The 27744-nt window shown below is 36.4% G+C and overlaps 1 protein-coding gene across 1 annotated transcript in view; it reads left to right on the top strand.

Moving 5' to 3' along the window:
- Positions 1 to 27744, top strand: part of LOC144646519 (uncharacterized) — a 72816-nt gene that overhangs the window by 29253 nt on the left and 15819 nt on the right. The window contains exons 2-15 of the mRNA XM_078506498.1: positions 7994 to 8198; positions 8876 to 8951; positions 9381 to 9452; positions 10019 to 10078; positions 13995 to 14069; positions 14236 to 14310; positions 15396 to 15467; positions 15599 to 15673; positions 16073 to 16144; positions 16557 to 16625; positions 16921 to 17003; positions 23018 to 23205; positions 24243 to 24253; positions 24891 to 24962. Coding sequence (XP_078362624.1) covers positions 7994 to 8198; positions 8876 to 8951; positions 9381 to 9452; positions 10019 to 10078; positions 13995 to 14069; positions 14236 to 14310; positions 15396 to 15467; positions 15599 to 15673; positions 16073 to 16144; positions 16557 to 16625; positions 16921 to 17003; positions 23018 to 23205; positions 24243 to 24253; positions 24891 to 24962 — 1205 coding nt within the window. The remainder of the gene's footprint in view (positions 1 to 7993; positions 8199 to 8875; positions 8952 to 9380; positions 9453 to 10018; positions 10079 to 13994; positions 14070 to 14235; positions 14311 to 15395; positions 15468 to 15598; positions 15674 to 16072; positions 16145 to 16556; positions 16626 to 16920; positions 17004 to 23017; positions 23206 to 24242; positions 24254 to 24890; positions 24963 to 27744) is intronic.

Below are 27744 nucleotides of genomic sequence, written 5' to 3'. Positions count from 1 at the left end.
TTCAGCAATATGGCCCATAAAGTTCATAAATCCGAGCTTTCATTTCCTATAATAAAATAACAATCATAGATCATGGGGCACCTGTGGGGATAATGATGATGTTGTTGTTGTTGTTGTTGTTGATGATGATGAAAGATTGGTTTTCCCATTGTGTTCTATTTAAACGATAGAGTGTTTCTGTCTCGGAACTATCGGCTGATAGTTGTTCCGCGGAAATTTAATGTTCTTCAAACAAATATTAGCCCGAGAATAATATGCTAGTATGCTAATATGCTAGTTTTTATAAGAACATCAAATTTCCAAGGGGCAACTATCAGACAGATAGTTCCGAGACAGAAACACTCTATCGTTTTTATTGTTCACCAGTAAAATTTTCTTCCGCGCGCCCATTCTAAAACCAGCATCGTGATTTATTTTTTTCTTTTCAGAATAAAAAACTCAATTGAAAGCCGAAATTTAATGGAAAACTTTATCGTGAAATGAAAACAACTTTAGCTCACCGGTAGCGGCATTGCTTTCACTGAAGTGTACTAAAGTTTTCTGTTACTGTATAAAACAAACAGATTCAATTTTGCCGTGGTTCTGTTCAGTTATAGATCACAGAAGACGCCGTCAAAATGTGGTAAGAACATCAGCACTTTTTTGTTCATACCACATTTTGACGTCATGTGTGATCTGTAACTGAACAGACGCACGGCAAAATAGAATCTATTTGTTAATTATTTGGGATTAGTGGAAAACACGGGGCCGGGATCTCGGGATCCCGGGGTCCCGTGGTGTAGAAAACGCGGGGTCCCGGGGTGTGGAAAACGCGGGGTCCCGGGGTCTGTGGAAACAAGGGGTGTGGAAAACGCGGGGTCCCACGTATTTTTTTATTCCAAAGTTGAATTTGTTTTTTGTTTTTTCAAACAGTTACTAGCGGCTTGTGAATTGTTTTAGGGTTCTTTTTAAAAATCGCTATGCTCTCAGACTCTTTCAGTGATATGAAAAGGTAGGTCGTTCCAAAGTTTAGGGGCGTAAAAAGAAAAGGATCTTTAAAGGTATGTACATGTTTTCACATCAGGAATTTGTAAGAGTAATTGGCCAGATGATCGAAGGGAATAAGCTGGTTTATAGGCGTTAAAAAGACAAGTTAAGTAGGTTGGTGAATGACAATTAAGGGCTTTGTAGGTTAAAAGTAGGATCTTAAAAACGATGCGTGATTTGACAGGAAGCCAGTGCATGTCCTTGAGGGTGGGAGTTATGTGTTCTTTCCGCTTAGTTCCAGTAATCAGTCGCGCTGCAATGTTCTTTATTCGGCTGCAGTTTATCATGCTCAAGCTTAGGGAGGCCGTAGAGTATACTGTTGCAGTGACAAAAGCGTTCACATTTGAGATTGTCATGACAGATATTCCTCATCCTAAATACTGGGTACTGCCAAAACCACGGCACCCCACGCCGATTCATGAATGAAACTAGGTGAATGAAGTCAGCGCAGTGCCAGTCATGTACGATGTTGGCGCGTAGTTTGTCTTAATGTTTTCGGATTCAGGATAAAAATTTGTAGGTTAATTTTTGGCAAAAAATTATTTCCAACTAACAAAATGTATATAACTCATATTTAGTTTTTTTTTTTAAATGGAAAAAATACGATATTCATAAGGATCACAAAGACAAGTATATGATTCACAACCTTAAATGGCTTTTTTTACGACATTAATAATAGGCTTTCAACGCAAGGAAACACGTTTTACGAATGTATTTACTTTGGTGATAAACTATTATACATGTCTTTTTAGCCAGAATTTTTTTATTTTATTTTTAGACCCCGGGACCCCGCGTTTTCCACAGACACCGGGACCCGCGTTTTCCGCATTCCGGGCTTTCCACACCCCGTGCTTTTTACTGACCCCGGGACCCCGCGTTTTCCACACCCCGGGCTTTCCACACCCCGTGTTTTTTACTGACCTCGGGACCCCGCGTTTTCCACAACCCGTCTTTTCCACACCCCGAGACTCCGGGACCCCGACCTCGTGTTTTCCACTAATCCAATTATTTGGGTCTTGTGTGCGTTTTTGTGTCTCTTTTGGGATAAAAAGAATTCGAGACAAACTTGAAAAGAGAGGAGCTCAAATTACAACCAGCGTGACAGTATTGCATAGATTACAAAGGTCATGCAAACACGGCGTGTGTCATTAATCTGTTTGCATTGATCTTTGTGCAATGATAACAACAGGTCTTTTTCAAGGTCGCCAGTCGCCTGCAGTCGGCTGTTACTTCTCTTTTAGTGTTCTGGACAGATGCTCATACCTGCCACTCTATCAACGGATAAGTCAAAGGTCGTCAAAGTGACCTTATCTGAATGAAGTGAGCTCCATCTCAGTGAACTTCGAAATCGCCATTCTCGCTTGCCACTCACAACAAGACCTAGTAAGTGAACTGTAACATCTTGCTTACAAGCATCTAACGGTAGAATAGTTATGTACTATATCCGAGAAGACCACAAGGTGATTCTTGTAAAGCTAACGAACAATTCATACTTATAAGAGTGTTTGTCCCAAATGACACGTGATAACATGAATTGAAACTGACAAAAGTTCCGCGTCGAACGTGAGAAATAACGTCTCGTGGTTTCTTACTTTAATACCTTGGATCATTACTACTTAGAATGATATATATTAAGTTTATATTCTCGCTTTTAAGACATACCAAACTAATTTATGAAAATCCAAGCAATACTTACGTAATTAAATACGACTAAATTTTTTCGGGAAATACACAATGAATTCATGCACGGTCTGCGGTATCAATTACTTTAATTAATAACACATTTGCTGAAGTTTCTACACCTTTCAAATGAATTAAAATACAACTATTTCATTTTAAAATGTAATTTTATCGATGTTTTGTGATATTTTAGTGAGATTTAATTTTGGCAGGAAAATAGCCATAAGAGCAATCAGAGGCATTTTTGAACTGAATTCGTGGAAAAAGAGTTTCTTGTGCCAATCAATAAATTCTTGTTTTTGTTTAAGAAGGGTATGGACTGTTATAAAATGGCTTTTAATAAAAAATAAACCACCGCACTTTTGAAAAAATTAAATTTGAAAATCCCCCAAATTCACTCTGCGGCAAGGCACAAGCTACCTACCCAGTTTAGAAAATATGGTAAAAATTACAGTTAAACTGAAAAGTTGTTTCTAAGCATGCAAAACATCAACAACCAGTTAATTTACCTTGAGAAAAAGTTTTGTGCACGAAATACAAAAGGAAGATCTGTTTCCTGCACCGCGAATTTGGCCTTTTTTATGAAAAGTTTTGGCACTTTCTGTGCCAAAAACTAGGGGGGTGGTCAATCTCAGGATTGAAAAGGCAGAAAATCATTTAAATGCCACCAATCTTAATCTTATCTGATAGGTTTTAAATGCTGAAAATATTAGGGAAATCGGCTGACCCCCATCTTTTGACATTGCCTGGTTTTCTCTGACAATGACACTTAAGTTCTTCTTACAGCTAGAAAAATCATAAAATGGTTACATTGATATGGAAGTGATGATTCGCGAAATTTGTACATCATGATAAACAGTCTTCGCTCCTGTGTATGGTAGCTCGATAATAATTGCCTAGTTTCCAGCGTTCAAAAGGTCATCATTATATTGACGTGAGCATTTACACCCGTTTTTAGGAAAATCTGTCACTAAGTGCTTACAGTACAATGGAGTAACAGTCACTATTTCAAGTGCTTTTATTGCAAAATCTGTTTCAAGAGTCATCATCAAAATGGTGAAAAATCTGAAAGAAAACGATGTGAAGTTCTTCAACCCTTGTTGTAATGAACATGCTTTTTGTAAATCGTCACGCAATCTTGTCCAAATGTTTAATCGTTTCTGCTTTTACGGACAATACGGAGGAAGTAACATCAACTCCTGTTCATACTTTAAATTTTGTGAAGCATATAACATTTATGACTGTTTCGTTTTCATCCATAATCATCCGCGATGCCCCTAGCTTGCTATAAGCATTTTAAATTAAACTCCCGAACACAAACCTCTAACCAATTTTAACCGGCTTACGAAAACCGCGCAATCTGTATCACTATGCCATACGGCATTAGACTCATGTCACCCTTGGTGACCTATTTATTATATATCGAAACCGAAAGTAGTCAATTCATGACATGACGTCAGACAAATAGAGTACCACATCGATATTTGTGCATGCTTTCACTTGCGCTATAAATACACTTACAATTTTAGTAGTAAGGACGTATAAGGAATGAATCGAGCACTAAATATCAAATAAGTGTTCAATAGTGTTCCTGGAGTGAATATTCACGCTGATGAAGCGGGGTTTCCCCGAAACGTCTGTTTTGATACAGCATTTAATGCACTCCAATAACATTATTGAACACTTTAATGTTGATAATTATTTTGAGTGCTACACAGCAACAACTCGTTTTTGTGACTGAATATCAAAAAATGTTTACGGTGACAGAATTTCCTTTGAGATTGCGCTCACGAAGTTGTGTTAAAATACAACAAGCCGTATTACCCTGGCATTGTCACAATATCAGTTAGGGAAAAAATAGACATATACTTCCTGGTTTTTCTTTTTTAAATTGAATAACAACTGATCTTTCGTCCCAGTCTAATGTTCTTTCGAAGTTAAGGTAAGCATATCTTTCACGTAAATTTTACAAAGATTTATGTTAGGCAATGTAAGAAAGACCGGCACAAGACCAAACAAAATCTACCTGTACTTTATTATCCAAAAATGAAAAATGTCGATGCCTGAGGAAGAATGATTATTCTAGGAAATTGAAAAAGACGAATCGATCGCAATTCATCGCCGTTCAAAACCTGGACCTCATCAGCATTTTTCCTACATATTACTTGCAAAATGAGATTTAGAAATCAACTTTTTAGGTTATGGCAATAAGTTTTATGGCTCCTATAATTATAAATATGAAGATAAGATGGTGATTTATGGATTAAGAATATATATCGTAGCAATATTTTTAAAGTTTTTTTGACCAAGGCATACTGCCCAGTTGTGCATACCAAAAGTGTTTATTTGAACTGAGTTCCTTTTTGTCACTTTATTGTTTTAACGAACTATGAGTGAGTGTGTTTAATTTATCATTAATGTAACAGATATATTTTGTCCAGTCTGTCGAAGGACATTGCATCTCCATTTTTAAATTTGTTTATTTTTATTTTGAATTTTAAGTTGGTTTTACTATTATGATCTATTATGCCACCGAAAAGAAAAAGGAAAGAGAAGGACTTTTGAGTAAGCCAGTGTGGCAAGTTTATAAATATATATACATTTCTACATATCGTAATTGTGAGCTGTTCAGCCATCGGATTGCACACCGAAGTACGCACACAAAAAGCCCTGTCACACAGAAATCAATCACTATACTGAAGCACCAAAAATACTTTAATAATACGGACAACTTCATATAATTCAAATGCCTAACCGAAACTGCTGGTCGTGCATCGAAACTAAGCGGTTTGATATTAATGCCTGACTCGGTCCCGGCTCATTAAGTTGCGTAAAACTCAACCACAACAAATTACCCAGGCATTGTCACAATATCAGTTTTGTATGAGATAGTCATAGACTTCCTCGGTTTGATATGCATTTAAAATCTGATCTTTCCTATCGGCGGCCATACGCACTTTTCAAGCTAAGGTAAGCATATCAATCTCTTTATCTTATTACGACCAGACCTATCTTAGGCAGTCCTTTGGTAATTGGGCAGGTTGTAGATTTAGATACATTCCTAGCCATCTCAGCCACTTTACCTTATTTGACAATAAGAGCTTAAAAACGAGCTTTGTCCATCATGTGCAATGTTGAATCATCTCCTTAAATAAAACTTCAAAATGGCGAGGAAAGATCAGCTACACATTAAGCGAAATTCAGCTCACAACTTGTATTTTTTTAAGTGAATGTTGTTGTTTTTTGAAGAACTAAACATAGTCAACGAAAGAAGTCACTAGTTTAGTGATAAGATTAAAAAAATTCAAAACCCGATAGTCCAATTCCAAGTCAAAGATTAACAAAAAGCCTACTATAGTACTAGAGCCATAATGATTCACCAAGGGTATGTATGGAACTTTCGGGAAACGAAACCATTGGCGGCACCCTTTTTAAGGGCATTGTGTGAAGAAACATTTCCTGTGTTCATCATATTGTTCCGATAATTGACAAACGATATAGAAAAAGGAAAGGGAAAATATTGTTCCGTTTTCCAAAATAACTAACTCTTCAAGTCTTGAAAAATGTCGAAAATAATGAAGACATGCTCAATGTCCTTTTTATTAAGTTTTAAGAAAATTTGGGCACACTTTATTAACCGCACGGCAATGGACCCAGCGCGGTTCGGAACTCGCTCATGGATTTATTTTCATTTTATTGGTGACCAGACCTGTAGTCCCTCGGCCGGACTTTTATTCACGCAACATTTGATGTTCACGCCAAGAGTTATTAGGATGGAATCCACTAGGAAGTCGAGTAATATTTATTAAAGATGGACAAAAATCAAGTACCAGAATAATTTAAATCATATTGCGTTATTTCCTACCCTTAATAAAATGTAAAGATGTAAGTAATTATCCGTGATAACACCAAACAACAACAATTTCTTATCAGAGTCTGAGAAAATGAATTTCAAAGTTCACAAGGTATAGGCAAAATCTCACGTGTAGCCATTTTGGAAATACGTCTTAAGCGATTCAGTGGAATTCAGCGGAACTTCGAAATTTGTTTTCGATGTTTGGTGTTGTTAGAAAAGATTTCTTTTGATAAGATATTTGAAGCAATAACACAAAAGCTTGCAATCAGGTGTAAATAGCTTTGGTACATAATTTTGTCCAATAACTACTCGAAGTCCTGGCGGATTTCCTTTTAAATCATTGACCTGCTGAGAATTTTACTATATTTTACTCTTTATTAGGTGTGACAAATATTGCCTTTGCGTAAAAGGAAGCGAAAATTCAATACACAAACTTGTTTGGGCAAGCGACATATTAAATAAAGGCCATAATATAACATCATTCATGAAATGTGTCGACGTATACGTAGCCATTATTCGCTGGCTACGCTGAACAGCTTCAGTTGCGGGATATTTTGCAGTTTAGCCTCCCGATCTAGCAGCAATTTTCTGGATTTTTATTTTCTATTTTGTGTGTGTGTGGAATGAGTTTCTCTTCCTGAGTGATTAAAGCAAGTTCCGAAATCTGCAGCAAACTAAAAATTTGCAATGCAAACAAAAACGTCCTATTACTTGTATAGATAACCACATTGGTGGGGAAATTACCACTGTGCTAAAGATAGCTGTGGATAACGAAAATCTCGGATTATGCCACTTGCGCATCTATTTTTCCAGCCCCTCACTCATCGCGTAGAGCATTTAATAAAACTTATTATTTTTGTTTCTTGAGAGAGCGATATAAGCGTACTGAAGATGTAAATGGCTGACATTCGAATCCTTTGCCGGAAAACCCGTCCGCCCTTACACAGTTTACAAACGCAAGACTTTGATCATTGTGAAGAGCGGTTCCACGTCTGAGTATATTAGCATCGAAGGGCGCGTTCGTTTGTCACAAAAATACGAATAGTTTCGAAATAACATACACATTGCACTTCGTCTTGAATCGATGTTAAGGGAAATTTTGACGAATTATAATCATTCATTATTTGCTTGATTTAGCGCGGTCAGCGTTTTGGTCCGTTTTACATTCACATTTGAGAATCTTGTTTTATATTTTAATAAATCACATCACATCACGTCTCCTTATATCACATCACATCACATCATATTATTTTATTTTATAATTTATTTATTTATTGTTCTCCGCCACTTTAGATTAAATTGTTTTTTCTTAGGTGTCCAGAAAACTCTCTACTTGTCTCTCTCCAAAAATATTGGAAATTTAGAGTGAGGTTTTTAACAGTTAAATTAACATAAAACACTACTATATGGATTGAAGCTTTTCCTCTGCAGATGGAGAAAGCATCTTCAGCCCAGCGTTTGTTGTATGTTGGTCTGACGCAGTTCATATTAGTTTGGTGGTTGGCTGCGTCTGGTTTGTGTTGTTTGGAAGATGTTCACCCAGGGAACTGTAAATGCAAACCTTTTGGCCATAGGATGATTGTTACATGTAAAGGAATTAAGCAAGTACCACGTGATTTACCCTCCAACACGGTCGCGCTGTAAGTGCAAATTTTAATATATGCTTTACAGTTTATTTTTGTTTTGTAAATGACACTCGACCGCAGAGGTTTTTGCGCGTTTTATGGTATTTTTCCGAGCCTTACATACAGGGGGGAGTAAAAATACAAGGAATTAGTAAAATGTCCTAGTATATACTTACAAAACCGTTGAATAGGGGATTTATTATTCGATTTCGTTTTTTCTTCAATTGTTTTTTTAGCTTCATGACGCTCTTATATAATGCGTATTTTCTTGACCTTATACCTGTAAAGTAACGATCTTCGCTAGTAACGGGGATCGTTACTAGGTCTACACTGAGGGGAAAGATTGCCACAAACACTAGATTACCGACAATTAATCTTATCAACATACCATTGCAATAAATTATTCTTATGATATTAAAACATCGCACTTCCGTTGAGTGACACAGGTTGCACGTGCTTTTAGTTTCCCGGCCGCCGGGTATCTTGAAACTATCTAAAACCTAATACTATCTTTCTATCTGGGTAAATATATGCAGAATATCATGCATAACTTTCAATGTATTTTATTTTGTTTATTTTTTTTTTAAACCGTGTAATTTTTATACTCCCCTTTTGGCTATAGATTATTTCCCATTACATGAAGAGCCAAACACGGTTTAACCTCTTCTGGTCTTGCCACGGTTTTCTTTCATAAATCTTTCTGGAAACAATTTGAGCTCGATCCAAGAAGACGCCTTTAGGAATCTGACATTACTTAAGGAAATGTAAGTTAGTTACTTTAACTCTAAATTCACATGCACCTTGATAGCATCCTGCTTTTTGGCGTAAGAAATCAAAAAATGTCGAGGACCATTCGTGATTAGCCCTCAGAAGGGGGAAGGGTTGATGCCACCCCCTTGAGGTTTTCTCGTTATTTTCAAAATGGATATTTACTTTATGTCGATAAAACATTCAGTAGCTATTCATTCGTCTCTTGCGGAAATTTTTAAATTGACAACTACCCGTGTGTCCACAACTCAGATAGCAAAGAAGGTAAAGAATTTTGTTTTCAATTTGAATTTTGACAAAAAATAGACATTTGCAGATAACCATGTCTCCCCTCTAGAAATTAGCCATCGTCCAATATTTTGCACGTCCGAAGGATCTATTCTTTAAATTTTAATTTATGTAAAAACGCTGTGTTTTCTTTTCAGAGATATTTCAAGGAACAGTTTGCAGTCAATTCCATACAGTACCTTTTGGAACCTGACACTGCTAACAACTATGCAAGTATAGTTATCTGTCTTTTTTTAAAAACTTAGCAAGAACCGAGAAAAGAACAATGAACGGCGTGAAAAACAGAATGGAAGGAAACTGATTTTTTTTTTTTTTAAAAAAAGGCCTTGCAAAGTTTGCTTGCCATATGGAAGTTTGATCCAATACTTTTGTTAAATAAAAAATAGTAAAAGTGAAATTAAATACAGCTTTCGAAATAGTTATTGTCTTAAACCTTAAGTTGGTATCATAAGTCTTGACACACAGTTACTTAATCGTAATATATGGTAACTCTGTAAGCTACCTCTCCGGCTAACGAAATGCCTAACCAGACGTATTTTAAACTTATTTTATGCTATCGTAGGTTTAACTGTTTGTTTGCTAAACAAAAAGCCTGTATGCAGGCTTACTTTTGGGTCACTTCGCGTTTCGCGCATCTTGATTTGTTCGATTATTTCTCGCGGCTTTGCTGCTTGCGCGTGTGATCCATGCAAACTTAAGCCTGCTCACAGGCTTCTTAACGAAATGCAACGCCGTTACTCCCAAAGGAATAATGCTGTGGTTTTGCCTCTTGCAGATATCTTGGCAAAAACAACATAAAAGGCGGATTTTACCTCCCCGAAGGTGCAGCAGAAGTGTAAGTTTTGTTTGTCTATATCATTTTTCATTATTATTTTCTAGTTCTATACTTGTTGTCGTTGAAAAAAATATTTACCATTTGATATGATATTAGATAAAGCTAGTGCCGGTCCTGCAAACGATATAAATAATGTGGCATTGGGAAATTGACCTTTTAAAGTGCTACTATGATCAAATTTTTGATTTCCATTTTTTCACATTGTCGTGAACAATTAGACTTTCTTACTCATGTTAAACCCTTTCGCTCCCCATGGAGCATAGGTCCACGGAAACCACTGCTCGCCATCGTGTTCTGTTTTGGGCTATCCTTTCAATCTGCGTCCAGGTGTAGCCTGCTTTGCTCGCCTCGTCATCTACCGTCCTCCTCCAGCTGTTTCTGGGACGGCCTCGGCTCCTCTTCCCCTGTGGGTTCCATCTCAGTGCCAGCTTGGTGACATTGCAGTTTGTTTTCCTGAGGGTGTGCCCAATCCAACCCCACTTTCGCCTTCTTATCTGGATGTTGATCCTTTCCTGCTCAGTTGTTCTTACTCACCTTGACAAATTTTAACCTATGACGAACATCAGAAGTTGTTTAATTATAACATTTATTCCATAGAATTTACGGCCGCCATTAATCAACCTTGTTCCAAGGCTTGGTTGCGAATAGGGAGAGAATGACGTCAAAGGCTAAAATACCTCACGAGTTGAAATTAGAATAACAATCAGCATACAAAATTGCACGAAAAACAAGCCCAAAGTTTTTGTTGCTTTTCGCGTGAGTTTCAATACATAGAGGATATTACACGGCGGCGCAAAGATAGGAATTTTATTTTCGAGTGGTGAAGCAATATTTTACGAATGAGCTCAGCGAATGAGTAAAATATTGCTTTTACCACGAGAAAATAAAATTCATATCTTCAAGCCACCGTGTAATTTTCTTTTTATTATATAGACAAAAATCATGCATGAAGTAAAAGTTAAAAAAATTTTATTAATCAAAAGCTTAAACACGAGCGACGGCTAAATATAACAACTGAGCAAATTGCGAAACTGAAAGACAAAATTTCGCGAACTGAAGCTTTCAAAAGATGTATAACGTAAATGAATAAACAGTCTGTTTATCAGCTTTCATCAATGTCACAGACAATAAATAATTCGCCGTTTTGAAATCTGTTTCTGCTCCAACTCACCGCTTTTCTACTGATTTCTGATCGCGAAGTCTTGTAGTTCGGCAGCTGAAATTTCTTGATTTCTCTCCCTTCGTCTGACTTTCCACAAGCAAGAAGCTCTTTTAAATAATTTCAAGTCATATGAAGTTTTCTTCTTCGTGTTAGCACTTTCCTGCTCCTCAGTAAAAGCTTTTATTTTAAAATCAGTGAACTTTACGAATCACCGGATAGCTCGCCATTTCCAACCGGCGTTTGCCAGCCTTGCACAAACAAACAAAGGCGGAAAATGACGTCATCGATATCCTCACTAGTGAGGATATGGAAAATACGCCGCTACAGTCCCGGATGCAGTTTCGTATGAATTTTACGAGTGGTTAATTTTCCAGTAAAACACTCGCGGCTATATAATACATATTGTTATTATAATTTCAACCTGTGAGGTATTTTGCAGCCTTCGACGTCATTTTCTTCCTATTCGCAACCAAGCCTTGGAACAAGGTTGTTTAATGGCAGCCGTAAATTATCGGAAATAAGCGTTAAAATAAAACGACTTCTGATGTTCGTAATGGATTGAAAATTGATAAGGTGAGTAAGAAAGTCTTATTGTACACGAAAATGTAAAAAAATGGAAATCGAAAATTTGATCATAGTGGCACTTTAATTGCAAATTATCCTGCCTGGACAAACATCATATTGCCGTGAACGCATATTCCTTTTTTATAATTTACAAAATAAAAAAATCGTGTGTTTAATAACTTACAGGATATGTTTTTTTTTCGTTCAATAAATGTTCGATGTCGTTAAGGAATTGTTTTAATAAATTGATTGCCGATGTTCTAAGTAAATTTAGACGTCTCGTTTGCATCTACAGAGAGATTACGTATCACGTTCGTTTATTCCTCAAACAGCAAACGTTCTGCTTCTGAGGTTTTCTGTTTTTTACCTGCATTTATGGTGAAAGAATGGAAATCATTGTCCATTTTTCTAACAAATTTTACTCAATGATTCGAGAAAATGTAAAGAGAACGCCAGTTATCTGGCCTTTGCGAAGAGCGAAGTGTTTTATCTCTCACGATGACACCGTTATCGTGAAAACTTTTATCACATTTTATTGACCAAAGCTTTACAAATGACGCCAAAGCTCGTTCCCAAATTAAAATTTTGGCCAATATTGATTGTTAATGAAAGCAGTAACATTCGACTGTTTGCCATTTCGCATAAATATAATCTGTGCTACTTTGCCCTTGGAGGTTCTTCAGTTAAGGTGGCTCAAAACAGTTTCGAACCCTGCACTTTTCAACACCTCAATTTGACGGATCAATACTGCGACTCTTTTTATCAGTTGGCGCCGCAGTTTTGGTATTTAACAGATGCCCAAGCAATGGTGAAAAAGTTAAATTTATTTTCTTGAGACATAACAAGTTACAATAGCAACGTTAACGGCATAATATAACCTGTTTTAAAAAATAATTTTCGCTTTTCCTGCCTATATCTGAACATGAGGTTAAAGGCTTCCTTAAATTTCTCGAAAATTAAGTGTCTTCAAAGACCATGTACAGATTTTTTAAACTTTGCCACAAGTTATACATGTATCTTGACATGCTGATCATTATTCCATCATACAAAATGGGGGGGGGGGGGGGGGCAGATTTTGCGACCCCCACCCCCCCTCTGTAACTTCCAGATTATTTAAACGATCACAATGAAACTTAGAATATATATAGTACGTCCAAAAATCCCTCTTTTGGTATACGTCACATGGGATGATGACGTCACATCACGTGACAATTATATTATGATGTCAAAACAGCCGCCATCTTGTATCCACCATCTTGGATTTCAAAATTTTTCCAAAACGTCAGAAAACCCACCAAAATTACTGAAAAGTACTCAAAATCTATAAAACAGCGCAATAAAGCTCTAAAAAGGTGGAAATAAAGCATTAAGATAGATTTTTCATCAATACCAACACAAAAATAAACAAATTTGGGAAAACATGCCTGTCAAAATGCCGTTTCCATGTTAACGTCAAGTTCCCGACACAGCACCCTATCCTACCAAATTATTCCCAGATAAAGTTTGGGTAAACTCACAAAGTTTGGCAGCGTTCAGTTGAATTGTAAAAAAGTTATAAGTGTTCAAAGTGAGCGCGGACACTTCCCCCCCCCCCCCCCCCCCCCTTCGGTCTGGATAGGGTTAAGGGTATTTTTAAGAGATTCTACTGTTGCAATGGTTGGATTAACGTAATGGAAATGACCACAACTTTTTCATCAATTACTAGACATTTCTTTACTATTATAATTGCGGCAGCATGGCAACTGATAAATATTCGTAGTACTGACCCATCAAAGTATAAAAGCTGGAAAATGCTGGAAACCGTTTTGAACCTCTTTAAGATTAAAATATTCTTTTGTCGGCGAAAAACAGTTTGGACCAACTTTCTCGACCTGGCGCTCTGGAATCAGACCGCGTTAAACCATAAAATCATCGATGTGCCGTTTCATACATCAAGAGCAATAGGCCAATCACAACACGCGTTACTTATTGATTATTGTCTAACTTACAGTATAAAGCGTTTTCACATGACGTCACGGCAGCCATACTGGCGTTCCAAAACAATGAAACGGCGGCCATGTTGGTGTATCAAGCCAATTCTGTGGAATTTGAAGTTTTTTTTGTGTGTGTAAACGTTTCCTTTTGTTCCAGTTAATTTGCATAGATGCTGGCTACGTGAGTGAAAAAAGTTCTTTTGCTCTTTTTTAACAGCAAACTGGAAAACAACAGGCTATCGTTGAACGATTTAAAAGTCATTCTGAAAGAATCGAAACGTATCAGCAACTTGTAAGTATGTTTAAGTTTTCATAAAAATATTAGGAAATAACAGAAGAATCTTTTAAGTTTCTTCTGTTACATTACATGACTAAAGATTAATTTTTTCATAATTACATTAATATTAACCCGAATAACTGTTTAGTTAAGATGATTGTTGTTGTGTTCATCTTCGCAGAGATATCACAAGGAATCCAATTGGACCTGAATTAACTTCAGATACTTTTGCTGGCTTTGACAACATGCGCTATTTGTAAGTTTATTTTTCCTCTTTTAGGTAGGATGCTGCGCCACGCAAAACTTTAAAAAGCAATTTCATTGAGCAACTGCAATGTACAGTTCAAACCATTGCCTGCATGTGTAAAAGGTACTTTTCACAATATGGAAGTGTATACCCATACAGACATACACACACGCACACACCCATACTTACTTACTTAGTTTCTGGTACCTGACAATACCATCAACTCTGTGGGGACCTTGTTACAAGTTATATTTGCAAATAATATCTATGGCGTTTGGGTGAAACTTGGCCATGGTTTGCTATGCAATTTCAAAAAAGTTGTAAAAGTCGATATTCACAGCGCGGTGGCCTAATGGTTAGCGCGCTCGCCTCCGAGTCGAACGGCCCGGGTTCGAGGCCTGGCCGGGGCGCTGCGTTGTGTTCTTGGGCAAGACACTTTACTCTCACAGTGCCTCTCTCCTCCCAGGTGTATAAATGGGTACCGGCGAATTTACTGCTGGGGGGTAACCCTGCGATGGACTAGCATCCCATCCAGGGGGGAGTAGCAATACTCTCAGTCGCTTAATGCTACGGAAACCGGGATAAGCTCCGGCTTGTATGGGCCTCTAGGCTCGAAGCAGACTTTACCTTTACCTTACCTAAATTACAACTTTATTTATGCACAATACATGAGATCAGATCTAGAGCTACTAGTTTGTGAGGTCGTGTGCAAATAAAAATATAAGAGAGCAATAAAAAGAATAAAAACTTCAGTAAAAAGCGTAAGATATACTTATAAAGACTATTAATTATTATGAACTTGGACAGAAGTTTAAAAAAATAGGTTAAATTGTTGAATATATTGTTGATTGTTTGCAGAGCTGAAACGTTTCAATTAAAATTGTTCAATGCATATATTATTAATTCATATTACTGTATAATTAATTTATATTACTGGAAGAAAATGACTTTGCCGATATTTCGTGTTTATTCAAAACACTTCGTCAGGGCAATTTATATTACTGCAATTTATATTACTGTATACATTTAAAAAAATACACTTTTTCAAACTTTCTTAATTTATCTGCATTTTGAAACATCTGCTATTTAATTAGAAGCATGGCTTACTGCAATCTAAAGAACATTGAGAGTGGAACCTTTCGAGCGATGAAAAAGCTGGAACATCTGTAAGTTTACGACACTATTTTGTTTTCATGCAGTTCTATTTAGTTTAACCACACTTTGTGTGCATTTGTCTGAGGAAAAAGGTTTTGCTCTCTTGATCTTGGATAAAGTAATCTTGTCTCATATCTTGCAGTGACCTTTTTTCAAACCAGCTGTCGAATATAAAGCCAGGCACCTTTGAAGGACCATCTGAAAATTTCGTGACCTTGTAAGTTACTGGTAGTAATGTTTGCGGATCGAGCAGTCTGTGTTGAGAAGCTGGGCTTTTATGTAGCACTTTAGTTTTCAACTCTAAAGCATAGTCTGATTAAAACCGTCAATGAAGAGCTGTTACTTAATTAAGACGGTTCTAAGAGGACAGACCGTGAACGTAAAGGCTTTCCCGTTCATCAGTGGGATGCCTAAAATGCGTGCAATTCCACAATTGGTTTCGGCTCCATTTAACCTTTTGCCAATTGCAGAACATTTTAGGAGGGCGCTCGGCTTGATCAAACTGCTCTACCTGTTTCACCACAATTCTGAAGAACTTCAAAGTGGAAAATACCATTCCGCTTCCTTCTTCAAGTCTGTTTGCTTATTGCCAATGATTGTGTCAATTTCCTTACAGGAGTGTATCTTTCAACGACCTTACAACGATAGCAGATGGAACATTTAAACGGTTCAATAAACTCATTGATTTGTAAGTGTCGAGTCTTGTATTAATCGCTACCGCTCGAAACATCAACTGCTAAATATTGGGTGTTTTTTGTCCAATTAACCACCGGACACTTTATAGTTAGCCAGTCAGTTATAATTAATAATAATATTATTATTAATAATAATAATAATAATAATAATAATAATAATAATTATAATAATAATAATAATTATAATAATAATAATAATATTTAAATAAAATTGAACTTACATCGCTTCACTAAGCAGCTTTATGTGTTTATCCTGTCACTTGCATTAATAAGACCAAGTCGTACTAACTAAATTGTAAATACAAGATTGAAAGTATATAAATAAAACCCTTGGAGCAGTTTAGAATTTTTAATCAAATTAATCACTTTAATAAATAGCTACATTCTATGTTATCATTCCTCCAGGCGTATGAGGCGCAACAGGTTGACATCTGTTCCAGATTTAACTGGTCTTCCAGCGGAGATGGAAAATATGTGAGTTATGGAGCGTTTAGATACAGTGGAACCCCAGACTCGTACCCAGTCGCTTCTCTTGCTTTTTTTAGCGGCGCGCAAGGCATCAAGGGAAGGACGAACTTATTTTGCGAAGCGACTGGCAGAAAACCAAAATTTTCTTGCACAAATTCGACATTTCTTGCAAGCATCAATATACAGCCGATTTATGGAACTTTTTAGACTTCTTTCTTCTTGAGTAGTATATTCAAGACTAAATATTAAGTTTGGACGTTATACAGTTCGTATTTGTTGAATTATGACAATATTTTCAAAGTCTGTTGCCATTCAAGATGGCGGATGCAGCTTCAGCTGAGGTCGAGAGTTTGGATATATCTCTCCACGAGCTGAATTACGAGGGTAAGTGGGAATGTTTTTACATCTATTTTGAAATAGTTTATGTTTTTAGTACGATCATTGTGTAAATTCCAGCCTATTTTGATATTTTAAGACGATGATAGACCTGACAAACACTCAAAATCAAAGTAGAACTCTCTTACAACATATACAGCTCGCAATACGATGGCTTCAAGTACACCAAGCCTACTCATTTGTAATTGTACATCATTTTGTATGTGACCATTAAAGACTGTCTCATAATAATTTTTTTGTGCTCTTTTCGACTAGTCATAGCTATTTATTGGAACCAAAATTTTTTTTGCATATGTTGTGGTTTAATTTTTTCCTTGGTTTAATTTTTTTCAAACCAGTTTGATTTTTACTTCCCTTTGTTTTAGATTATGATAATGAATATGAGACAATGAAAAATAAAAATAAAACTGGTTTGAAAAATTTTAAACCAAAGATAAATTTAAACCACAACACATATAAGTTAAGGAATATTTTCAAAAATTTCAAAATGATTTCTCAAAGCATTAAGCCTGCATGGTTTTCATGTGTTTTTATTAGTTATAAAAGTCTTGTAAAAGGTCTTAGAATGAGCTGAAAATTAGAGAAATTTTTGGTTAACGATTCAATGCAATTAATGTTAGTTAGATAGTAGTGATATTTAGACAAAGGGAAATGCAGTATAATTGCAGTTTTGTCATTTTGTCAGTTTTGCATAACATAGTAGAGGTTCTCAGCATCACCAGTGTTGTATGGCTTGAACAATAAAAATAAACGTTATGGCTGAGCACAAACAATATACCTGAGAAATAGTTAGTATTAATTACTACTACACAGTAGACAACAGGAAACAAAGAATCGGCAAACTTTAGCATATCTTGTTAGCTTATTATTTCACAGGTGTATTGTTTGCTCTCTATTTTACAGGTATATATTAGTATTTCCTTTCTTATTTATTATAGACTTGAAGCAACTGTGCCTATTCCATTCTTGACTTGGTATGCTTTTTCAGTCAGTGTTCAAAATGATGCAGATGTGTTCTCTGTCTGATCTATCAAGTTCTCTTGCGTAAATCCATTGACAATCAGTTATTGAAAAATCGTATGGCTTGCCCTTCAGATTTTAACTTGGCCTTTCCCAGCCCAAATTGCGTTGGAAATTTTTGTTTAGTACATCTATTTTTACATTTTCATCCTTTGAAGGTTAATGCAGCTTGCTCAACAGTTAATTAAGTTTAAATTGATTTGGATTCTAGCAATTATCACACAAATTGCCACATGGTAGTGATGTGTCACTGTCCCCATCAAAGTATGACAGTTTAAAAGATCTAAGGCAAATGGCTCAGCATGCAGTATTCCACAATACTATCTAACATCTTCTTCTGAAGACATCTTTGGTCTAAGTCTGTTGTTCTGCTTATTGAGTTTAGAATCTTTGATCTGTCCTCAAACCTATAGAATGCATGTTGAGGGCATACCATCTCGACCCACAGTGTACTTCCTGGAAGTAATCCTCCATAGATGCAGGGATAGTGAGATGGATGACAAATCGCACATTTTTTTGACAATTCCCACGCCAAAGGCTTTTATTTTTGTGGTACACATTACAGTTCATGTATAATTTTTACTGATATGTTAGTGAATTAGAACATGTTGACAAAGTAAAAAAGTTACTATAGTTGGTGTGAATGAATGAATGGATACTTTATTATAGTGTCAAGGTATTTAGCTTTAAAAAACTAATTGGGGACACTATTTACATTAAAATCTACTAAGCTACATTTAGGTTAAAAATATTTACACTTAAATTCTGTGGAGTGGGGTTCATATGGGGAAGGGAAATTACTATGATAATGTATAATATTGCAAGATACGGAATTTAATTTTTCTACAGAAATTGCTTGTAATTGCTTGATTTAATGTGACATAATGAATTAAAATAACTCTACTAAATTTCAGAGACAATTGTTTGTTAGCATGCATGTTATCATTATCAATGGAAGCTAAAAACAAAAATAATAAATGTTGTGGAAGATTTATACAACTTCACAAATAGATACTTGCTAAACAATAAACTCGGCATCCTCTTCATGAAATCAATTGGCTAGAATATTATGGAACATGGATTACAAGAACACATGTTTCCACAATATAGTTTAATTATGAGCTCTAGTAATAATAATTAAGAGCAGAAATAGGTGCACAGAACCATAATGTACTTGTTTGGGAATTGAACCCAAGCTTCTTGAAAAAAAAATCATCAAGTGTGCTGTCATCTACACCAACAAGAATTGTATAGGTAGGCCTGGTAGTGTACACCTACAGTTCTGCTATGTGGTTTTGATAAATATATATAAATAAGCCTATGAAAGACCTTTATATTGTGGAATTTGTGTGCTGATAGCTTGAAATCTTTACAAGTTGAAATCCTGTTTTCATAGCATATGTATCAGGGACAAACAAAAGCATAGAAACCAGTATACAGAACTACATCTTTTAATAACAAAACATACCAACTTCGCGTAAAAAGATTTCACAATTTCAACAGTACTGCTAGACTTGTGGAACCATACATTGGTCTATACTGAACTTCACAAACTCTGACGAGTCAACGATAAATATCTGTGGCCTACTACCTTTTTCGTAAGCTTGTAATAACCCTTGTGTTACAGGTATGTGCCATAGAGTTTAGCTGCTTGAGTTGCTGAGATGCATAATTTTGCAATATCATATTTTAGTGGAATCGTGGTGAATCTGGAATTCGTGTCCTTCGCTTTTGCTTTCAACAAGGTTCCTTTCGTAAGTACATTTGGCCATAGCAATAAACTTAACTACCTTTGACTTGTACTCATTTGAAAGACTCTTTATACATGTTAGGGTTTTTTTCTGAGTGATTATTTTTCAGAAGGACTCCTGCGTCTTGGTTTATATGGCAATTGTGACTAACCCGACAATGGTGGTCGATTCCATCACGAGAATAACAGGAAACACTCTCGGAGCAATTAGCGTGCGGACAAGGAAGATTACGAGCTAAAAAACAGTGCTGAAATGGCCTTTCTTCAAGTGCATTGTTTTTTGCGGAAAAATCGGCCGCCATCTTGGATTCGTTTTCTGGCAGTCGTTACTTTTTCTACGTCCTTCCCATCATCCTCTTCGAACGTAGCCAAAAACGAAAAAACGAGTAACGACTGGGTACGAGTCTGATAACTTTACTCCTCCCTTGGCATATCGTTATATCGGGGTTCCAATGTAATGCATTTCCGCAGTTTTGATGATTAGTTTACTTAAAGGACATTGTCACAGGAAGTCTTCTAAGTTTTTGTGTAAACTAGACTAAAACTGTTAGGGTGCACTCAGTTTTCAAAAAAATAAAAACAAATACATTTCGCCGAGATGTGAAGAAACAGTAAATGTGATTTTCTTCCAAGTAACACTGCCAAACTTGAAAACGTCGGCCCGACTTTTTCAAGTTTTCGTCCACTTCATTCCTATCCACCCGTAGCCAAACTACTTTTCAACAATTTTCATGACCAGTACAGTACGTTTCACCAAGGCCAGACTACTATTGGTGGATTTTCCATTAATACCAACACCTTCATTGGATTTTCAAGTAGCACTAAATCTTAGTAACACTACCCCTTTAATCTCGGTTATCCGCCACTACCCTTTTTTGAGTTTAACCTGACATGGAAAATAAATGAGGTGGGTAGCGTATCGCTTAGCTCAAAGTTTTTCGACGAGAAGCGAAAGGCGAAAGAGGCGAAAGAGTAATTTTAGCTAACTCGGCTAACTTGTACAGGGCTTTGGACGATAGTTACCACAGCAACATCGAAATTGCATTAAGTTTTAACAAATCCTTGGCAAGTTGCAACGTTGCACTGAATCGAATCAACCGAAAAATGTACTGGAATCAATTGTTGTACGGCAGCATACATAAATTATGTTAATTTTGTGTCTCATGGCAGCAGACAAAGATTTCCTACTGCTAGTGAGTCTGTAATTGGTGGATTTAAATCCACTTGGTAATTCGTCTGTTGTTTGTTATGGTCGAATAAACGTTCCCAAAATTTATGTTTTCTTCACCATTTTCGTTCAAGAGAACGTCGTTAAGCATTCCTTGAAATAAACAGATTAGCTGATAAAGGGCTTATTCCGGCTTGAAACTTCAACTGTTTAACAATAACATATTATAACAAGTCTTGTAGTTATAAAAAAAAAACAATTTTTATTTCCTCACGTTGGATAAAACTATTTTCCTCTTTTTCAGAGGATTTGATGGTAATCAAATTAAGGATATGTCACAGTTCGGGAATTCTAAGATCAAACAAGTGGTAAAAATGTAAGTAAAATAAAAAACAGGTTAATCCATTATTATAAATATTTAACTTTTTAATTTTATATTAGTTTGCTTCTTCTTGAATCTTGCATCTACTTTGCCTTTTGTAATTGTTGGTATGGTTGCAAATCGTTAGGGGGAGACAATCTTAGGGGGAGACAATCTTAGGGCCAGGTTGCATTAAGCGTCTGTAATGCTTACGGGTATACATAGTGGTCGACTAAGGAAGTACACATAAGTTGCTGCACTTACGACTTTCGTTAAGTGTGCACTTAAGTGTCGGCGTTTATGCAACAGAAATTGCGAGTGTTGCTTACATTTTTTACGTGAAAAATAGCACGTACGTTAACGGGACCTATACACGCCCGTTTTGTCACTGAAGTTAACGAGACCTTTTTCTGAGATATGAAAGGGAAGAGTTTTTTCGTCATAAAATACTTGTAATGCACTTATTGACTCACTGTTTGACGTTTTAACTCATCATCGATTCCATAGATATAAAAGTAAAATCACGACCGTATACTTTATTTTAACGCAGGTAAATGGACTTGTGGAATTCCACTCACTTTTTAACTTAGTTAATGATGTTAAATTGTATTATATTTGTAATCTTTTATAAATGGACTTGTGGAGTTCCACTCACTTTTTAACTTAGTTAATGATGTTAAATTGTGTTATATTTGTAATCTTTTATGAAAGGGGTTCTTTTAGGGAATAGTTTTTCGTCATTTAATACTTATAATACACTAAGTGACTCATTTTTAAACTTATTATTGAAAAACGATCCCCCCCCCCCCCCCCCCTCCCCAGTGCCAAAATTCTTCTGGCAAAAGACTTAGAATTCGGACAACAAGCCCAAGAAAATAAGCCGGCAAATCTCAACATTACGTTCAAAACGAATTACATCAGCAGAATAAGTATTGGAAATATACCGAACTTGGTGGCTCAAAAGTCCAAATTTCTCATTCATTTGCTTTCGTTTTCTCTCACAAATAATTATTGCTCGTATGTTCGTTTTTTCTCGCAACTTTTGCGTGACATCTCAGTTTGACGAAGTTGCCATCAGCTTTTCCATAGCTTGAGCGTTTGCGCGCGGTGGATTCAGTCTAAGACCTTGAACCAAAGCTGCGATACGGCTACAAATGTGAAGAAGCTAATGCTTTTGACTCAAATGGTAAGTTCTCAGGGCTAGCTCAAAACTTTCAATGAAATGTTTTATCCCATTCATCCCTGGATGCTTCACACGCTTTTGTATAACTTAATTTTTGCTGAACTAGAGTGAATATAAATTAGAAAATAGCCCAAAGGAAATACGTGCGCTGATTGGTTAATAATCGTATCTCCATAACTGGATACAAACACAGAAAAGTTGTTGTCGTCAGAGCAGTTAGTCACGGCATTACCGTGCAAGCAAAACGAGGATAAAAATGTTAAATGCCAATGCCAGAGGCGACGACGAACTCGTTAAGAAAAAACAAAGATTTGCAAGCTTAGAAGCAAACGAGTTGGACGTTTTATTATACTCAGCACAGTCTCAAAGTACAAAGTATAACACATCGTTTGCAGTTTCTGTTTACAAAGGTAAGCAACGAAAAAATGTTTATTACAATAAAAAGCTCGGTTTGAAGTCAACAATTTTCAATTAAATTCTATTAAATTAACTGAAAATAACAAACGTTACTTGTTTTTAGAATGTGCCCAGCACAAAAATGTTGAAAAACCACTACACGAACAAACTGACGAGGAACTCGACAACAACTTGAGAGCCTTTTATGCCGAGGCAAGAAACAAGGAAGGCAATGAATACGGAAAGTCTACCCTATTGTGTTTGAGAAGCGGAATTGAACGATATCTTAACTTCCCCCCTTACAACCGAGGTGTAAGGTTTTCCCAAAATCCTGTCTTCAAAAATTCAAACATGATGCTGAACGCCAAAATCAAAGATTTGAAACAACAGGGCAAGCAAAACATTGAACACAAACCTGACATTTCCGTACAAGACCTTCAGAAGCTAAAATGTCATCAAGCACTGTCTCCTTCGACTCCTCTCGGCTTGTTAAGAAATGTTTGGTTTAATACATACTAGTTATGCAACGCTTTCGAGTGGTATACTATGGAATATCCCACGAGTCACTTGTATTTTCTCGGTGTACACACGAGCCTTTAGGCGAGTGTGTATACCAAGAAAATACAAGTGACAAGTGGGATATTCCATAGTATACCACGAGAAAGTGTTGTGTAACTATTTTATACCATGCCATAGAAAATACGCTTACTAAATTTCGTCGAGAATAAGATCGCAGCGCACGATGGGAAGGTTGAGTTGAATACCGTCGAAGATACAACGGCTTTCCTGAATTCTGATTGGCTGTATTTTCTATGGCATGGTATAAAACGCTGTACTGGTGCCGTAGGGGCCGTGAAGGTCAAAGAAATTTGACCTCCTCGAGTTTTAAGTTCCTCCGAGACGAAAACAACCGTCCATACGCCACAATGACACACGATGAGTCGTCGAAGAACCACCCAGGCGGCGTTGGTGACATAAGCGTACACTAGCGAGCGTGGCCTAGTGGTTAAGGCGCTGGACTTGTTATCCGGCGGTCCCTGGTTTGAATCCTCCTTCTTGTCACTAGATGGATTTGTGTTCGGTAGACCTGACTTCAATTCCTCTACGCTTTGTACATAGCCTACTGTCAGCCTTCCGCCGGTTGGGATTTTTAACAAATTCCTGTTCCATATTTACAGTGTCCACAATTTGTACAGCAGTGCTAAATAGTCTGACACTTAAATAAAGTGATTTATTTATTTCAATGCACGTTTTGTTGTCCATTTGATATGCCTCTTTATTCGGCTTTCAATCCATGCCATTTTTTTGTCATTTTTGTTTTGTTTTGATTTTTTGTTGTTTTTTTTTAGGTCACCGAATGGTGAATTTTGTTAACGGGAAAACGTCGCTTGAATAAAATCATCAATGCGCATGCATAACTAGTGCCAGCCCCAAACCGCTCCTTAGACTTTAAAATTCCTCAACTCGGAGGAAACGGGGTAGAGTTCCGATATTTTATTAAAAATCAGAGGTAATATAGGCTTTAATCTGACATAATAAATTTGCGTTTTCACAAAAAAGAACGCTATTGGAAACTCTAAAAATACGGGTGTGTAAAAGGGCATTTCTTGTAGGAATTTCATTTAAATAATAACTGGCTTTAAAGTATAAGGGTTTTATTTTTGTTCTGGTCACGTGACATTTCAAATATAGCCGGACTATTGAATGGAATAAACATGTGCAAACACCTTATCTATGCGATCTCTGATTTCCAAAAAATGTTGTTGGTTATTAGAAAACTCTTCTTAGCAACAATAATTATGGTAGTAAGGAAGACCCCCTTAATATCTTAGTTAAAACACACACACACACACACACACACACACATCTTCAAGGTGCAAATATTAAAGTAAAGAAATTGGAATGCCCAAAGACACGTTTAATAGAACTGACACTTGATCAAATACATGTAACCGTGAATATGCTTTGACTAACGTTGTTATTTTACCATTTTTTAGGGTTTTGCGTGGAAACAAGATAGAACATTTACCAGTCAATATCTTTCAGAAAATATCAGTGGTATTCAGTTTGTAAGTTTAATGACACTAATGACATTACGTAGTTCCTCTTATGTATAGTCCTGAAAGGTCCTGTTGTTGGTTACAGACGTTTCAACAAACTAGACAAATTTCCTCTTCAGAGTCAGGAGAAGGGTTATTTGTCAATCGATAGTTTTAGGTGTCCCTAATGATTTATGTATTCCAATCTTTGGAATACTATTATAATTACACCAATATTGGAAAAGCTGTAATTTCTGTTGTCACAAGCGAAAAGGACAAAGAAAAAAGTAAGTCCGAAGCGGGACTTGAGCCCATGACTTCACCCACACAAGGCGAATGCTCTAACCACTGATATACATGGAGACTCTTGACAAGCTAGGCAATTTCGAATTGGCTCATCTATTATTACCTGATTTGTAATAAAAACAGTCGATGTTTTAAGGAGCTACGTCACAGGAGTTTCGCAAATTTTTAGTGTAAACTGCTCCGAAAAAGCTAAAAACCCATGAAAAAAACGTTGTCTTTGAACATCTAAAGTAAGATATAACCTCAGTTTCGGAGAGAAATCAAATCACAGCTGTTAACATCGATTTTTGTGAAGACGATCAGAGACAGCTTGAAAGGTTTAGCCTCAATTTTTCAAGTTGTAATCCATTTCTATCTTGGCCATCCGCAGTCAAAGACGCTTGTAAACAAATTCATCTTTCACATTAACAAAACTTTAATTAATAACTATTCAAAGTGGCTATGAGCCACTTAACTCGGAAAATTTATTATGAAACAAGAATCGAAAACAACAAACTGACAAATAGAGATTTGCTAAAACAAATGATGTTAAACTTTCCACAATTCAGATCACTTCACTTAGTTTCATTGTCATCTAGCTGCTCAACGAGAGCAGGCCGAAAGGGTATTAAAGTGATAGAGTTCCCATCGGTTGCAAATTGTTTTCTTTCTTCTCATTTTTCCTTTTTGTTGTTTGGAAGGTTGGCAAAATAATAATATCATCAGAAAAAATAAGTTTTGGTTTATTTCAAGAAAACTGACATTAATACAATATTTCGGCTGGTAGTTAAGCATGCATGTACCGTATTTATTCGGCTATAAGCCGAGACCCTAGACTTTTAGTTTTTGGAACCTGTTAGAGTCTGACAAAAAATAAACCCAAATCACTCGGCTATAAGCCGAGACCCAATTTTTCCTTGAAACTATAAAACAATCCACGTACAGCGAATCAATATATTCGTTAAATCACAACTATGTAATTGAAAAACAACAAATCACTGATAAAGAATGAATTCATTAATAGAACCGTACACACGCGTGACAAAACATTCACCTGAGTTCAGAATCCCATCTCAAACAAACACGCATTCTTCTGAAGAAATAAGCAGTTATCGATCATCATGCCAAAAGCTACTGGTTTTCAAACAACTTAAACCTTCAAATTGAAAGTTGTTGCCGAGGTAGAGACAGTTCAGAACAATAGAATACGGGATGATTGCTGATGATTCAGTGAATCTTGTCCGTCGTAATTCGCCAAGTTGCTAGCGAAAAGATCAAGCAGATCAAGCGGGTGAACTTTAAATGTCATCAAAACGAAACATGTGCTGTTACCAGTATTTGTCGATTATCCTCAATCCAATCAACCTCTTCTGAAGTGCTTTCTTTTAGCAGAGAAGTCGTGGTATTTTAAGTTTTAGCTTTTGAACAAAAATATTACATGCAACCGATTTCTGTCAGATCGTGTTACAATGTTTACCAAGCGCGTGGGAAAGACCGCTTCTGATTGGCCAGTTTCTGGTGTCGCGACAACAAGTCAAATAGATCGATTCTTTCTTGACCCTTCTTCTCTTGAAAAGTCACGTTAGCAGTGATTTTGCAAATTTAAAACTAAACTTAGAGAAAGGAACAGAAGGAAAGGAACATAAATAGTCTTAGGCAGAAATAATTTTTGTAGTAGAGATTTCGAGGAAATTGTTTAAGACATGCGGGATTTCGAATGCCCTCGTCAGTTCAAAAGACGATCACGTATGCCGACAAAACAATAATATTCCAGAGCGAGCCGATGGAGGACGAGTTCCAGCCTAAATAGCGACGAAAAGACGAATAAAAACTTAATTCCTAACGTTGCGTCATTAAACCAAATGGATTTTTTAAAGGGGCCGCTAAAATAAAAGGTAATCACCAAGAATAAATACAAACGCTTGTTAATTTTCGTTTGTTGATGACCGCTCGGCTTATAGATGAATATTTCATTCAAATTGAACTCTTTTCTAGTACCATCTATTTTTTTTCGGAAATACTCGGGGATAAATCGAACCCCAAATTTTGTTGAATTTTAACCAGTTCTCAGTAAGATTTGGTGAAAATATATAGTCTTTGTGTACTTCATATATGCGCATGCGTTCAGCAGGAAATTCCGTGTGCTTGGGTCTACGCCTGAAAGAATGCATACCACAAGGAGAACATTGGGTTTTCAGAAACAAATATATATCCTTTGTGTACATCATATAAAGTAACACAGATAAAACTCGCATTTTAGCCAACCCCCTACCCGCTTTACAAGATTAATTGATTAATTCAATTTGATATTAATTAATTAATTCAATTAAAATGTCTAACAGGAAACGAGTGAAGGAGTGAGGGAGTGAAGGAGTGAAGGAGTGAAATTGGCCCTCTCACCAAAAATCGGAATTTTCCGAGTTAAAAATGATATCACCGCAAAATTCAGAAATCAATTTTAAATGCCATTTACTAACTGGGGAGCTCCGCTTCTAAGCTAGCCGTAACCTTTACACCTGATTGAAGA

The sequence above is a fragment of the Oculina patagonica genome, chromosome 1 (assembly GCF_052425735.1).
Source record: "Oculina patagonica isolate OP01 chromosome 1, crgOcupat, whole genome shotgun sequence".
NCBI classification, from domain to species: Eukaryota; Metazoa; Cnidaria; class Anthozoa; order Scleractinia; family Oculinidae; genus Oculina; species Oculina patagonica.
Note: the sequence above shows the minus strand (reverse complement) of the source record. Positions and strands in the feature narration are given on the sequence as shown.